At 43.6% G+C, this 16,149-nt stretch overlaps 2 protein-coding genes across 3 annotated transcripts; both read left to right on the forward strand.

Annotated features, from left to right (window-relative positions):
* Positions 1-9,076: 9,076 nt before the first annotated feature.
* LOC129597495 (uncharacterized) lies at positions 9,077-10,668 on the forward strand. The gene is made up of 4 exons (XM_055495066.1): positions 9,077-9,193; positions 9,498-9,597; positions 9,735-10,469; positions 10,545-10,668. The coding sequence occupies exons 1-4, from the start codon at positions 9,103-9,105 to the stop codon at positions 10,639-10,641; spliced, it is 1,023 nt and encodes a 340-aa protein (XP_055351041.1). The 5' UTR covers positions 9,077-9,102; the 3' UTR covers positions 10,642-10,668.
* A 988-nt stretch (positions 10,669-11,656) lies between these two features.
* Positions 11,657-15,697, forward strand: LOC129597476 (uncharacterized). 2 transcript variants are annotated; one of them, XM_055495044.1, is made up of 5 exons: positions 11,657-12,783; positions 12,998-13,091; positions 13,236-13,936; positions 14,318-15,256; positions 15,306-15,697. In XM_055495044.1, the coding sequence occupies exons 1-3, from the start codon at positions 12,087-12,089 to the stop codon at positions 13,612-13,614; spliced, it is 1,170 nt and encodes a 389-aa protein (XP_055351019.1). In that variant the 5' UTR covers positions 11,657-12,086; the 3' UTR covers positions 13,615-13,936; positions 14,318-15,256; positions 15,306-15,697. The 2 variants fall into 2 exon arrangements, with proteins under 2 accessions (XP_055351019.1, XP_055351018.1); XM_055495043.1 differs by having other exon boundaries at positions 13,236-13,940; positions 14,318-15,697.
* The last annotated feature ends 452 nt before the right edge of the window (positions 15,698-16,149 follow it).

A 16,149-nucleotide genomic window follows, 5' to 3' on the forward strand; every position in this document is an offset into this window, starting at 1 on the left:
AATTGTGGTTATTTCTTTCGATCTGTTCAACGTTTGTGTTCCTGCAGTTATACTCTTAAAAACGTACGGTAAACGTCTCGTATTGGATTACCGCATGGGGTGTTGCCAAGTCAATAACATTTTGCAATATACTTTGTTTCAGCGTTGTATGTACCATATGCTGGACCATATGATTCTCTGGACGCATATTTCCGGTCAAGAGTTAAAGTCGTCGAGATATTACTTTAACACTCTCAGCCTCTTAATAGTCCGACTCAGCCCTTTAGTGCTCAGACTCAGACTTTCAGTAGTCAGACTCAGTCTTTTAGGGGTCAGACTCAGACTCAGCGCTTCAGTGCGGGCCCGGATAAGCAGACTTTTGTTTTAATGCTTAGTGGTTGTGACCTATGAGATCTGATTACAAGATCTAATTTTTTAGCTTTTAGATTGGCTGATCGGGAATGATAAGTGCCCGATTGTTGTTTTTCCTGACGGCTTTGCTGTGGCACGTTAACACGTGGTGAATACGTACAGTAAATATGTCAGTATTTTCTGATTACAAGGGCATTATGCGCAATTCTCTTATTTCAAAATGTCATACGCATTTTTCTGCCAATAGTTTAGCTCCGCCTAATATGTTCTTATATATTTTTCTAAGCGTATGTATGTTCACTGTTCAGTGCATGGGGCTGTAGACGTGCAGTATAGTAAATGCATGAACGTTGTTTTAGTTTTATTGCATCGAGTTATTTACCGAACACAAGATCTGTTATTCAGTCGCAAAACAGATAAATACGACGGCAGTGAGGTTAGCTTTCTGGTTTACAAAACGAGCAATTATTTACACGCATATTCACCATAAAAATGCAGTTTTAGTAGTTGGTAGATAGTACAGCACACGAGAATATTAATATAGGAGGGAAAATGAGTCTAGCCGAACCAGTCCCTTGTACTTCTGATGTCACCGGCTGGTCTTTTACGTTGTGGCTATACATGGTGCTTATGTACCGCGCCTGATTTAACCGTATGTATTGCCGTAACGTCACACTCCAGGCGGGTGACGGCAGCAGTACAGGGAACCGGGCCGAGTAGACTTGTTTGTCCCCCTATATTGTTGAACTGCAATACATGCAACGGTGCAAACTATTCCGCCCCAATCCCTCCACGATTTCAATCCGTTCGAACTTCTGATCAACAAATCACAAGAAACATTTTTAGCTCACATTTCCGTTATCATACAAAAATTGAATGAAAATAAAAATCATAAAAATCTTGAAAGAAAACGGAATAATTTTACCCACATTACAATGTAGGACTAAATGGTCGCATAGCCCCATACCCAGCATTCTGTACGCAAGCGGTGCAGTGCACTTGTACGAAACGGATATTTTGAACAGTCGTACAGTGCACTGCGCTGCATTCGTACTGAATGTGGAGAAGTTGGGTATGCGACCATTTCGTCCTAAGCTGTACACATGGCCGTTTTGTTACAGTATCAGGCGCATCTATGGCTTTTTCTGCTTATCTTGGTCTTTTTTCGGTGGTCTTCCGTGTGTTTGGCGCAAATTCTTCAGGCCCTGAGCGAACTCCTTTTCATTCATCTCTCCTGGTTTTTCCAAGCTGTGAACCGGCACGGTGAAGACGATTAACAGCGCGCAGATCATTCCCATAAACACCATCCATGTAAAGCGCATTTTCCTAAATGCTACCCGTAAGCGGTTGTATAACACGAACTAACGGAGAATATGTATCTGTAAGAAACAAAAACTTGAGCGCAAATGCACGTTGCCGAAATGATATATAATTTTTATATGCGACTTCGTCGTATTAAAAAGACAACGAAGCCGAACACAGCCAGCGGCGTATAAAAAAATCGCGATGACTTATGTATACTGCCGAAACTCAAAATGATGTTATTGCAGTTGCACCAAAGCGGAATTTTCCGTAAAAATAAGATGACCGTGCAGTATAAGCACTCAATTTTGTATTATTACATTTTTACCCGGTTTCAGAGAATGATGTCAGTGTTCCACTTTAGAGAAAACATTTTGACATGATTTTGTTCAGCTTAACGGATGTTTCCACCTGCTATAGAAAGTTTAAGTTAGCTGCGGTTTTATAACTTTTCACATACAGCTACACCCTGTGAAGTGTACCGTTAAAGCGTACCATTAAACAGGGCGAATCAGTGTAGCATCACCACCAACAATCGTACGAATTTCCTGTGGTGGTCTTGGCACCACAGTACTTTAATTTCCGCACTGCACCCGCTTTTGCTGAAAACAACGTAAGCTAATAGCCTTGCAATTATTAAAGGCAATGCGGCCGCGATTTTAGGAACTTTACCGGGAAAGAATAAAGTTGTTGACAATAGTGATTTTGGTTGTTTTTTCAGTTCTTGATTGTGCAGTATTGGCCGTAGTGGATTGATTGACTGTTATGTCGCTGAGTGAACATAAATAAAAAGTACGTACACGTAAGCTATACTGCCTATACATACTGTAGGTTGTTCAGTAATTCTTCTGTAGTAACTGGTTGAGACATCAAGTTAAATCTGAAGGTCTCTCCTCAAAAAGACCAAAGGTTTACATTGCACATCAGACTACGGTGCAGATACACTTCAGTATGGGTCGTATTGAATCACAAATCCGTCAGTTCGTACGTATACAGCAATATACGAGTAGTAATCCTGAAGTCCTTTGATCCATGCTTTTCCATAGCCATCTTTATTCAGCGCAGTGCGGGTGGAGTCTAACAGAAACGGTAACTTACGCAGTAGAAAATTAATTTTAGACAGTATCAGCTTTTCTATTGCAGTTATAATTGTGGAGGTTAATCTTCTTCCGTTTTGAAGCACTAGTAAAATCAAAATCAACTCTGTTAGAATAAGTATTTGTACTTACAGTGTGACTGCCAGAGGCGCTTTTTACATCAAACGAAATCGTTAAAAGTTCAAGAACTCAGAAGAACGAAAAGAGATAGCATTGCCATTATCAAAGTATGCAACTGTTTCTTTGTATTTGTTTATATGTATTTTAGTGTGACCTGTTTGCTGCCCTTATTAAACAACCGATTCGATTTCCACTCGGCAGTATCCTTCGTTATCGGTGTCTGATGAGGTGTCTTCTCTGTGATTTCTCGAATCGATATATTGTGCACCGCCCATCCCACTCTCAGCCCGTGATGGTAAAACGGTGATCAGGAGCTTCGAACGACGCAGTCTGTTTGTCACGGCACGAGCATTTGTTACTCGATGATTGTAAGCACAAATTCACAATTAACAACATGAAGATTCTCTTCTCATCGTTTCTCTTTCTGCAAATGCTTCTTGCATCGTTTTTTCTCTTGTAAGCTTGTAAGAAATGCCAGTAATTTGTGCATACTTTACGGGTGGAAGACGCATGCGCAAAGACTGTTTTAACGTGCAAAATCCAGTCTTGGTCCATGTAACTGATAGCTTGTTTTACCTTGGATATCTTCAGGATGTCGATAGGGACAATTTCTTTGTCGATTTCGACTGCAGTACGATTCCGCCATGGTGGATACCGGCATGGCGTGTGTGGTTCTATAACATTAACGTGCACTGTGGTCCTTCTAACGGCGAGTCGGACATGTTTGTAGCGTTGCGCAGTAACCCAAACGGGCCGTACATTTTCCGTTCGGCGGAATTGTTATACCACAATTACAATTTATTTCTGTGCCGTGTTACCGATTCGCAGGAGAATTTCAACGCTAGCTCTCTGCATCTCGTGCATCGCTGGCAGATTGTTAGGCACTTACCGTTTTTACGATTATGGCCACACAAAACTTGTCTTGGCACCATGGATGTCGAAAAGTTCGTGATTCGACTGGAAAAAGTTATTGCAGGGATCGATGAAGACGTTATTTGCGCTCTGACGCAGATGGCTTATCGTAGTGCTGGCAGCAGTCCATTTGCAGATGAGTTTATGGATCGAATCTTTGTGCGAATTAAGGAGAACGAAATAATATTTCTTATTGCCCATGGAGGATGCTTTCACCCTCTACGACCGGAATACTACTTCGCGCGCTCACTTGCACTGATACGGTACAGTGCAAAAGTTCAAAGCCTGTTCAACGATTTTTAACTGGCTTCAAGAGACATTTTGTCACCCGCTGTGGCAAGGAGAAGTTTCTCCGCACTGTTTCACCGACAACAGCAGGTACCTACTCAGTAGGAGGATTCTGTACCATAATACCGATTAACTCAAACGAGCCGTTTTTCAAATTTACAACCAAAGGTAGTGTGCGAAAATGCGTAATGGAGTATAAAATTTGGGTCCGCGTGACACACTACGACTGAAAAAAAATGCTGTTATCGAGGAAGTGATTTTGTTTCTATACGTTTTCGTCTGTGCATAGTGTGCAGTAAATGTATGCACGTAAATCCCGACTCGGGATTTGCCTACATAATACGAGTATTTATAAATGAATTTTTATTTTTGTTCCGCTCATTCGACGGAAAACTCTTTATCCCAAATTTTAACACAAAATGGTGGGTAGTTAATTTTGTGTAGACAGTGACTCACGGTGTTTGGTGCATGTATAACGGATGCAGTTTGCGTATCACCGTTTTAATCTTACTCGTACCTGCAGATGAAGCTGAATATCTATTAAATTGTATTTCTATCGACGTCGCAAAGGAAACCCTGCTTTATTTGGACATCCGTTCCCAGATTGTGACAAAACGGTGAGACTGTTTTTATACTACAAAAATGTGCCCTGCGGCCTGCAGTGAGTCAGCAGACCGGAGCGCAGCGGCTCAACACGTTGACTAGATTCAGGTTGAATAAGCGGTTTTTCACAGTTTTGTTATGCCAGTGATGGAATTTTGCAGCAGACAGGCATCAGTAGCAGCACTGCATTTCTGCCGACATACAGCCAGGCAAAGTCGCAGTAGATGACCTGGATGACGCTGCTGGAGCCTTTCGTAACAGACAGACCTGCTTCTGCTTTTTGGTATAGTTAGAAGACCTTCGCTGCGCTCCTGTCGATAATGTCACCATAGTTTGATTTGAACGTGATTCAGTTTCGCTATACATACACTGGCTGCCCTTGGTTATAGAGTGTGCCCGTTGTGGAACTTGTTACTGTCCGAAAGCAGTTGGCCAGCCTGCGTGACAATTGACTTTAGTGGCATACCGCCATTCGACAAACCCGTCAAACGATACCACTACGGATTTGTGCTGACCCAGGCCATCAGCCGTGCCCCCCCAAATCTTGTCACTGATTAATCTGAGCCATGTCACTGCCAATACGTATGATGTTGCTGCATTTCTGAATATTACCTCCACCATGCTGACCATGAGCAACGTTTATATATCTAAGCTTCTGGTGAAACACTGCGAGCTCACTGTTAGTCGACCGTCCCCGGTTATGTTCTCCCACGATAGTTGGATCCGCACAAGCAACCTTGACAGTGCGCCTCTTTACAGTGACTTGCTACCCTTGCGCATGCTGAACGTCTGTCGTCAGCTGGTGCTTTCACAGTATACTGTGCACTTTGAAGTGAATTTCGATAAGGAAACGTGCCCATACTATGCCGCAGATCGGATGCCGGGTTTTATCGGTTCGAGTGCACCATGCATTCGGAGTATCATGATCCCCCATCTGAGTTTCGATTCCGCGGAGACCAGGGAAGAAAGCGCACTCCGTTTGATGCACACATAAGATCAATGTTGCCCCCCGTTGGATGCGTTTACGAGAGAAAAGCTGCGGAAACGGCACTGTGGCTGGGCCCGTAAAGTACCATATCCGGGGAGAGAATGGGAGCTTTTCAAGCAGCACTTAGACTAGTAAATTCCTTGTAAATGGTCAGCTGGCAGCCTGACACGTACAGTTTGTTTAAATTTACACTGCTTTGCAGTTACAAAATCCGCCAACCAGCATTTCGGATTCCGGATCTAAGAAATTTCGACAGCCTTGCTTTTGGAAACATCTGTCTAACGATTCTTGCTCGAGACTACGTTAAGCCGTAAACATTTCCGGAATACTGTCGCAAGAGGAGGGAAAGAATTTTAAGACAATCGTTTATAATAATTATTACGTGTGCAGTTTATCGCTGATTTTTTCTACAAAAATCCGGCGACACATACTACGTAGACGTTGTTCGATCCGTTAATATTTTGTTGCGGTGTCACAACAATGTGTGACGAGTTCTTTTACCTGTATGTGACCTTATAGTGTGTTGTGTGTCTGAGCCCTAATGAAAGGTCAACGATGACCATTACCTATGTATATTACAAACGAACCAAACAACCAGGTGTGCACGACCTTTTAATAATCTTTGACCATTGCCCACTACAGTATAATTACCATTAGCTGATCAGTACATTAGAAAAGACTCGAATGAGTACTGGACTGAACTGAATGTCTTTGATAGGCTCTTTATATATGGATCCGGACCGGTTGGGGTGTGATCGTGACTCATCCCTATGATGTCATTATGATGTAACAATGAGTAATTATGACGCAGTTATGACTGCATTGTCCTTGGCGTTCGACCTTGACGGGCACGTGGTGGCCTCATGTATGTGAGTCATCGTGACAGCGGTCTGTACAATAACAGGACAAAGCGTATTGTGGCTTAGTATAGCAACCATGCTGCTATTGTATTGTCATCCGTGTGAGACTATCAGTGTGTGTGATACCAAACTGCAGTAAACTACGAGGCGTGACACGTATGTCCGTAAGTTGACGGAAAATGACGTCGATTTGCGAGTAAAACTGTCACATTTACCTCCGCAGCCACTTAGTGCTTTCATTGAACTTTCTGTTGCAGTTGTAATAATGGAGTAAGTGTTCTTGCCTTGCCTTTCATGGCATTAATTGCACCGAATAGTTCCGCCCAAATCCAAATCCGTACTTTGTACAATAGTGAAAGGTCATCGTTCTTTGCTTTGCCGTAGCCGATTTAATCCAGCGCAGTTAACGTGTACCATACCGTTACATATGTAACGTAACATATCGATCGATTTTCGATCACAATTACAGTGGTGAAGGTGCATTTTTTCCACTATTGAAGCACGCTTGGTACGACCATCGCCCATTTATTTATTATAGGTGCCCAACCGAGCGCCCACGCGGGTTACTTTGAACTAGCATTTAATAAAACACTTAACAAAACACTTCGCGCCTGTGGTTCCGCGAATATCCCGTCAGTTCTGGAACCACCCGGTCTTTATCGCGATGTCAACAAAAGGCCGGACGGCATGACCTCGGTTCCCTTCAGCCACGGAAAGTCTTGGGTTTGGGATGTCACTTGCCCGGATACCATGGCCATTACCTATATCGCGAGGACGTCCGAAGAGGCAGGCGCCGCCGCCACAATGGCTGAGGCAAAGAAAAACCAGAAGCACGGATTTTTACGTGAAAATTTCATTTTTCTGCTCTGGTTTTTGAAACAATGGGTGCATGGGGCAAGGAATCCAAATGTAAGATGTCTTCGCTCGGTAAAATGCTGTTTGAGCACAAGAAAATAACGAAAAATTGTAGAGAAAGTGCGGGATTCCCATGTCAACTGGAACCGACGGGTTTATCACAAAGCGAGGCGATTCGTCCTGACGGCATGACGCTTATCCCAGTCCGTCAGGAAATGTCAATTGTATGGGACGTTACAAGTTGGTGTACGGTAGCTGACTCCCATGTCCACGGAAGTTCGAAAAAAGCGGGAAGTGTTGCTCACCTGGCGGAAAATGCAAAGCGACGGAAGTACTCTTCGCTGGAAAATTGGCATCTACTTTTTTATCCGTTAGTGGTCGAGACGTTTGGTGTTTTCGACCTTGCTTTAAGTGAACTGGTACATTTTATGGGCCGAAAAATTCGTGACTTGACTGGAGAAGCGCGTTCCACAGATACTGCTTTTTCAAGCAACGCTTCAGTTTGGCTGTCGCTAAGGGCAACGCTACAGCTGTGTTAAGTACTTACTTTACCTTTTAACCCGCCCATGGATAGAGATTTTGGTTGTTTTTTTAATGCTTAAATTTTAACTGTGAAGTAGTGTGTCCGCGCCTGCATTTTATTGTTTTGATGGCTATTGCCTATTAAAATACATATATGAGTTTTTGCTGTGGCTTATTTCCCATTAAGCAACCGGCTCGGATTCCCTCCACTCGTGCAATATTCCATGTTGTCGTTGTCTGTGGATGTTTTCTCTCTGCTTAATTCCCAGATCGATATATTGCATCCCTCCCATCTTACTGTCGATTGCGAGACGGTAAAGCGTTGAGCAGACGTTTCGATCGACGCAATGTGGTTGCCATCCGGTAGTCGGGGTTCGATGAGTACTAAGCAAAAGAGCAGAGCGATGCTTCCGTCGTTTCTCTTTTGGCCGTTGTTTTTTCCTTGGCAGAAATGGCCACTAGCGCATACTTTACGGGTGGCAGACGATTGTACAAAGATCGTTTTAACGTAAAAAATCCCGTCCTTGTTCATGTATCGGATAGTTTATACTACCTGGGATATCTTCAGGATGTTGACGGTGACGATTTCTTTGTCGATTTTGATTGCAGCACAATTCCGCCATGGTGGATATCGGCATCGCGGGTGTGGTTTTACAACCCTGACAAGAAATACTATTCTAATAGCAGAGAGTCACCCGACATATTTGTGGCTTTACGAAATGACTCAAATGGACCATACATCTTCCGACCGGCTAAATTGTTGTACCTGTATAATAATTTGGTTATATGCCGTGTTATCGGTTCGCAAGAAAATCCAGACGGAACCTGCCTACATGTTGTACACCGTTGGCAGATTGCTAAGCATTTACCATTATTATATTTGGAGATAGACGAATATTCTCTTGGCATCTTAGATGTTGAAAAGTTTGTGATTTCGTTGAAAAAGCCGCATGTCTTCGAACGGATCGATGAAGACGGTGTTACCGCATTGACGCACATGGCTTTTCGTAGTGCTAGTAGCAGTCCATTTGCAAATGAGTTCGTGGATCGAATCTTTGTACAGGCTAAGGAGAACAAGATAATTTTTCTTATTGCGCATGGAGGGTTTTTTCACCCTTTGAGTCACAGATACTACTTTGCCCGCTCCAGTTGCACAGTACACTCCAGACGCTCAAAAACAGTCCAAAGATTTCTTTCCTGCTTTATGGAGCATCTTATGAATCTCTGTGACAAGGAATCCTGTTCCCCCACTATTTCATCGAAACTGCCAAGCACCTGCGTAACCACTCGAAAAGGTAGAGGTACAGAAAATAGCAAGTCCCAGATCCGCTTATCAGGGTAATACCACAAGAGTAAAAACTTAGGACCATGGGGAATAAGTCTGCCTCATAACACCACGAAAACGCGCGAACGAGAATCTCTTTAATCTTAACGGAATAAAAATCTTAACGGAAGCAAGCGTACAGTAAATGCTGCAGGTGTGTGCCCCAATTGAATCTAGCAGAGAGCTTTTGCCTAAACGGATGACATTTCTGCTTTGTAATTTCCTTACATGTATAACGGATGCTGTGGTTTTTACGCATGCACGTATGATTGTAGTTGCAGATGACGATGAACGCTTAATAAATCATCTTTCAATTGATGTCGCAAAGGAAACTCTGTTGTACTGGGACATCCATTCCCAGATTGTAGCAAAACGGTGAGAGATGTATAAGTAATAAAACCAGTTTGCTGTTTACCATGTTTTTTTCCAGATGTAAACTTCACTAAAGTTATACATGTTATAAGGTTTAGGTTTGTAGGACGCACCTTTGATTTAATAAGGTTCCACTGCAGAGTGTGCTTTTTGTGGAATAAAGTACTGTCTACCTACAATACATCCGAATGCGTGACAATTGACTTCAACAGTAACAACATATCGTCAGTTCAACAACCCACCCAAAATTATAACTATGGATTTGTCCTGCATCGTGCCGTCAACAGTGCCACCAAAATGCTGTCGCTCATTAACCTACGCCATCACGCTGCCAACAGTTTTGTTGTTGTGGCGTTACTGGACATTACCGTCACCGTACTGGCCATGAACAACATTTACCTATCGGTGCTGCTGGTGAAACATTGTGACGTCACAGTTAGTCGACCGCTTTTCACCGTGTATGGTTGTGATAACTGGATCAACACATGTTTCCGCAACACTGCGGTCCGTCACAGTTCCTTACTGCCTTTACGCATGATAAAAGTGTGCCGTCAGTTACTGATATCCCGGTATACTGTGCACTTTGAAGTGAATTTCGATAAGAAAACGTTTCCCGACTATGCCGAAGATCGGATGCCGGGCTTCGTCGGTTCCAGTGCACCGTCCCATCTGAACCTCGAAATTCCTCATCTAAGTTTCGATTCCGAGGAGAGCACTGAAGAGCGCGCGTACCGTTTCCTGCACACATTGGATGAACGTTGTCCCCCAGTGGATATTGTCACGCGAGAACATCTGCGGAAACTGCACTCTGGCTGGGCTCGCAAAATACCGTATCCAGGGAAAAACTGGGAGGTCTTCAAGCAGCATTTAGACTAGTAAATTCCCTTAAAAATCGTCAGTTTAATTTTATTCCATATCTACAGTTTTGTTTAAATTTACACTGTTTGTAGTTACCAAACTCGCAAGCCAGCTGCTCCAGCCGTATATTGGAACGTTCCGGATCTAAGAAATTTCGAAAGCCTTTCTTTTTTGGAAACATCTGTCTAACGATTCTCGCTCGAGACTATATTAAGCGGTAAACATTTCCTGGATACAGTCGCACGAGGGCGGAAAACATTTTAAAGGCATTCGCTTATAATATTGTAGCGGTAGTATGACCGATAAGACCAACCAGTAGTGATACATCATATCATCGCGACATCGCGTTATGAATTTCTGTCCATTTTACACACTACCTCTTTCTTTAGAATTTCTAGATTTCAGCCTTGCATCTACTTGCTGCCGCTTGTTCCCTCTTGCATAATTTCTCGCAACAAACTTGCTTTGTTTCTTGTATGCCCTTGTCATTAAGCATGCCGTGAGTTGCGCTGTTGCATTTACCGCTTGGTACGAACCTACGGCATCCCTATCGGAGCCACTTGAGTAACTGCGTTAAGTCGGTCCAGAGCGTCCTCGGCCGCACAACACCAACCTTTTATCCTGAAAGCCACATAACCGTGGTAAAGGCCGATCGCCACCCCACCGCAGCCAGAGAGGTTGTTGGTACGATATTAATGATCGTCATATTCATGCCGTAATGTTTTATTTTAATTTTGATACGGTGTTACCTGGGTCGTTGCGGCGTGCACATGCTGCGTACTGCATTATCGCTGAATGTGATGTGTCTGTATTCTGCAGTCTCTGTATTAAGTACCACTGGTGACTGGACCACTTGATATGCGCAATGATTTTTTGCCCTGGCTATGATCAAAGACAATTAAATTCTCGTTAAGTCCGAATGTCCGATTGACAGTGTATTAAGTAAATTTTGTTCAATATTTACTTGTACAACTAATACATAAGTATGCCGGGAAGTTTGAACATCTTGATGCATCCGTATGATTCATCCACAACTAACAAGTAAGAAAGCCGCACTTGTGTCGAGCCTGCTGTGCGTGCGCTGCATCGATCGATCAATCAGCTCAAACATGAATTCTGACTACATCAGCGGAGTATGGTACAAACATGACTACTAACCGTCAGTTGCCATGCGGAGTTTTAAGAGCTTCCATTTATACGATATGCTGTGCATGCTATGTTTCATTATGGAACGAGCCGAAAGCAGATGTTGGCATTAATGTGTATCAGTTTCTCTAGCTCTTTTTCTATAATTCTGAAAATGTACAGATAGGTTGGCAATGGATAGTTTTATCATATTTTTTTACAGCACAAATTGTTTACGTTTTCCTTGGCACCGCTTCCATCTGAATTTGTGTCCCAAGTTGCTATGATTTCTGGTTAATTTTTACGATCATACTTATTTCATCAAGTATCTGTAGAGCGGAAATTTCACATGAAAATACGTACTGTATGTTTTTTCCAGGCTTGAAATTTAGCCATGAATTCCTATTTTAGCTGCGGCGCCCGGCGCGGTCAGTTCAATCTTGGTAACACCGTCCTGGTGAATTTAACCAGCGTCGACGAATTTGTTCTGGGATATCTACAGGATATCAATGCCGACCAGGTTTTTGTTGATTTCGACAGCGAGCGCACAGCACCACGGTGGATCCCTATGCAGCATGTGTGGCATCATGACAAACCCGGTATATCATACGGAACTCCCTGTAACGTCTGTGTGGCCATCCGCCGGGAAGCTGGTGAACCGTATGTCGTCGGCCTGGCAAAACTGCTCTGCAACTGCAGTTACGAGAACCAGTTTCTTTGTTGCGTTGCTGAGCATGTTTCATGCAGTACCGAGAAGTATATTGCTCATATCGTGCACTCCTGGCAGCTTGTTCGCCAGCTTCCCAAAAAATCGACAAACTGACAGAATTTGCCGTTTTCCCATGCAAAAGGTGGTGTATCGTTCCGCGAAGCTGCGTGCTCTAGGTGATATCCAAGAGTGGCATATTGAACGGGTACTCGATGTGGGATTTCGCCATGGAAGGAGGCCGTTGGAACAGGGGCGGGATCGTGTATTTGTACGGATTAGGGAAGACGAAATAATGTTTCTTAATATGCGCATACAGTGCGGTTGCCCTCCCGTCCGGGGCTACACTTGCGGGCAGTCTCCCTGCTGGTTGACAGCCACCACGAGGAAGGTTGCCAACGGGATCGAGAAGTATCTTTTCGAGGCTTGCGGTCGGGCAGAGCTTCCGCTCTATAACTGCCAGCAATCAGACGTAATGGTTTTGCCGCCGTTTGCTTCAGGTGAGCACTAGCACGTTGACGGTGCCTTTAGATGAAGCGCACTCCATTGAATACTTTGGTGTCCAAACAGTTTCGCAATGTTTTAGATTAAAGTGGAACAAACGAAGTATTGAAAAACTTAATTGTAGCAGGCGGCAATAATGTACTGTAGAGCAACTGAAAACTTCTAAACTCAACTCTACTAGGTGAAATTTAGTTTCTTTCCTCATTCCAGAAGAAACCGAAGTGATGCTTCCCGATCTACCATCTGAAATCCTTTCTAGAGTCGTGTTTTATTTGGACACCGTTTCGCAGGCAAAAGCAATGCGGTGTGTTTTTAGGACGATAAGCGTATGCGTTGTATGCACGAGCCTTCTTGAACCTTGTAGCTTTATTTCATGGTCACCAACGCACGATAATTAAGCGAAACTTGGGCTATATTGCAGATAATAAAACGCATTTTTGTGCTATAGAGTTTGCGAGCTCTGGAACGTTTTACTTCGCGACCAGACATTGCCCGGTGTCGTTATTATCGATTTCTGCGCATTACGTCCGCAGTTACAACAGCGCGCGGAAACGGAAGGGTATGGCCTCGGACGGCTGCTCCATCGGATCGTCAACACCAACACAAAAATTCTAGCATTAATCAACATGAGTTACCGGGCGGATAGCATTGACCCCGTTATTTCGCTCATTGCCGATATTTTAGTCCTTATGAGTATCAGAATTCCCTTAATTATTGTCAAAAACTGCTGGGCCCCTATCAAAAGCCATCTGTCAGTGTATTTCATGAAAGGTACCCTCTGGATAATTCCGATTGGCGACAGATTAATTTTCCACTATTTCTCCTAAAGAAGGTCTGTCGTCGTATCATAGTGTTGAATGCGGTGGTCGGTTGCGGTGCATGGGAAAATGCGTTATTTCCATGTCGAAGGCGAAAGAGCGATACACCGATGCAGCGTGACAGCCTAATCATTGCTATACCGAGGCTGGAGTTTGATCAAAACGATAGCGATGCCGACAACATTGTGCAGCTGAAGCAAGCTATGGAACGCAACTGCCCATCGGTTGATCAGTCCGTTAGGAATCAAATCAAGGCATTACATACCGGTTGGGTCAAACACTTCGCCTATCCTGGTGATGGGTGGGAAGGACTGCGGCGCCTTGTTTGCATGTACGTACGTTTTCTGGTACTAGTATTATCTGTGCAGCTTCACTGCTTTGACCTTACGAACGCTCGAGCGACCCCGACATGGTTCTGCACGCAATCCGAACGCGAACCAGAGTTTTCTGGGTTTCCGCCAAATCGGTGCTGAGTGCATAGTGAAGTGATCACATATTAAGCGTAGCCACTTGATGGTCAGTGCACAGCGCAAGTGGCTAAAAAATCTATTTTATTTTCTGTGTCAAAATGGAGATTATCGTCCGCCAACATAAATTTAACAGCTGGTTTATCTTGTGGCCACCTGAGGGAAACGAAACATTGTCCTAAATTGTGCTTACTATGTGTGTAATACAGATGCGGTCATTATTGAAACAATATTTGTTGTTATAGCTTTGGAACATGCGAAGCAGCGGACCGTGCTCAGTTTTCCGATTGGTTGGATCGGCACAATCATACGATATATTATAACCACTTTGATTTGAAGGATTTCGACAGACTACCCATTGGAAACGTAATACTGACGATACTTGCCCGCACCAACATTCCGTCTTTTCAACGCAATGGCACCGATTCTCTTCTTTCTTTTGGAATTCATTCGGTTGAATCTTTTCCTTTGGAGTTTAATCAGTGTCAATTCAATCGATCTGACCAGTAAGCACTTTGACACAACTTTTACTGGGACATTTCGGCATAGTACTGCGCTGGGAAGTTCTTTGGACGCGATGATGTTTGGAAGAACGGTCTCTCGCGGCTTGTAGCCAAAGTTAATTTTCTTGAGCTGTTGATGTGCTGCACGAACGCCGATTTATGGTCCTGGAAGCCGCAAGAATATTTAGAACTGTTCACAGGGAAAATACCGCTTGATCGGTCCGTTTGGCACCACACCAAGACACTCCATGCCGGTTGGGTTAAACGGATCCCCTTTCCTGGTGATAAGTGGCACGGATTCCGGCGCCTTATTGAAGTGTACATTTTTTGGTGCTTAATCTGCACAGCTTCATAGTTACCCTAAAGGACGGTCTATTGATTAAGACGAGGGAGACGGCATTGTGCAGCTGAAGCAGCGTCACTGTCCACCGGATGGTCCGTCCGTTAAGAACCAAACGACAAACGAGCTGCACACCAGTTAGGTGAAACAGTTCTCCTATTCCGGAAATGGAGGGAACGAATTGCGGCAACTTTTCCAACTGTACATCTCTGGTGACTGGCATCATCCGCCTTTCGCTCAAGATCGCTCTGCCACCTGCAAAACCATTTACATATATTGTCAGATTGTGCAAACCCAATAAAAATCCGAATTTCTCGATGTGCGCCTTACGTTTACCGCCGGTAAATCGTCCAGCTCCAGTATATACGCAACTCTTTGTTATTTTTGCAGATTTGGTGAGTGGGATGCAAAGAATCCGAATAGTTTTGGCTATGCGATGGATTTAAAGAATTTCGAAAGCATGCCCATCGTAATTTGATCCATATTCATGAAGTTCAATTACTTTATCATGTTGATTGCTCGCATGCCACCAAACCCCATTGAATCAGTGAGCCAAATAATCTTTCCATCTGTTTTCATAACTCAAGTTTTGGCCTTTGTACTGTTTGTATGACACAGCTCCGCACATTCCCAACCTAACGGCGTTAGCAGATTTTGCTTTTATCAGGTTGGCTCTGTGGAAAGGTTACAAAGTTTCTAATTGTAATGTTGGTTAATTATTTTTTTGCAATATTATAGATGGTGGATGTAGCGTGTCCAGCGCAAAGCGCACTGTATTAGCAATTCATCCCTATAAAAGTACAAGCACAAGAACGATTTGCCTTCGACAAGCCTCACTTGAAGCCGGTTAAGTAGCCTACAGTAATAAGGAGTTTTCAGCGACGATTAAAGTAAGATGCTCTCGCTGTTCGATCAAAAATAAATATGCCGGCAGCATCATGACGCATGACTCATCCACAAACTAGGAAGCCGCACTTGTGTTTATAACAGTTTGTGTGAGCATACTGTAAAAAGCGGCGGCATCGATCGATCGATCAGCACAGGCATGATTTCTGACTACACGAGCCGAGCTATGGTATATGCTGCCGGTTGGCATCTCGCCATGCCGACTCATGCAGCCGTTTTACAAACGCTTATGCTGCACATGCTTATGTCAAGGTATCTAAACGTACGATCCAGACAAACCAAAAAATTAATCGAAAAACTGATATTGCCATTCGATGCCGCATGTCTG

Source organism: Paramacrobiotus metropolitanus, unplaced genomic scaffold (assembly GCF_019649055.1).
Source record: "Paramacrobiotus metropolitanus isolate TYO unplaced genomic scaffold, Prichtersi_v1.0 Parri_scaffold0000105, whole genome shotgun sequence".
Lineage (NCBI taxonomy): Eukaryota > Metazoa > Tardigrada > Eutardigrada > Parachela > Macrobiotidae > Paramacrobiotus > Paramacrobiotus metropolitanus.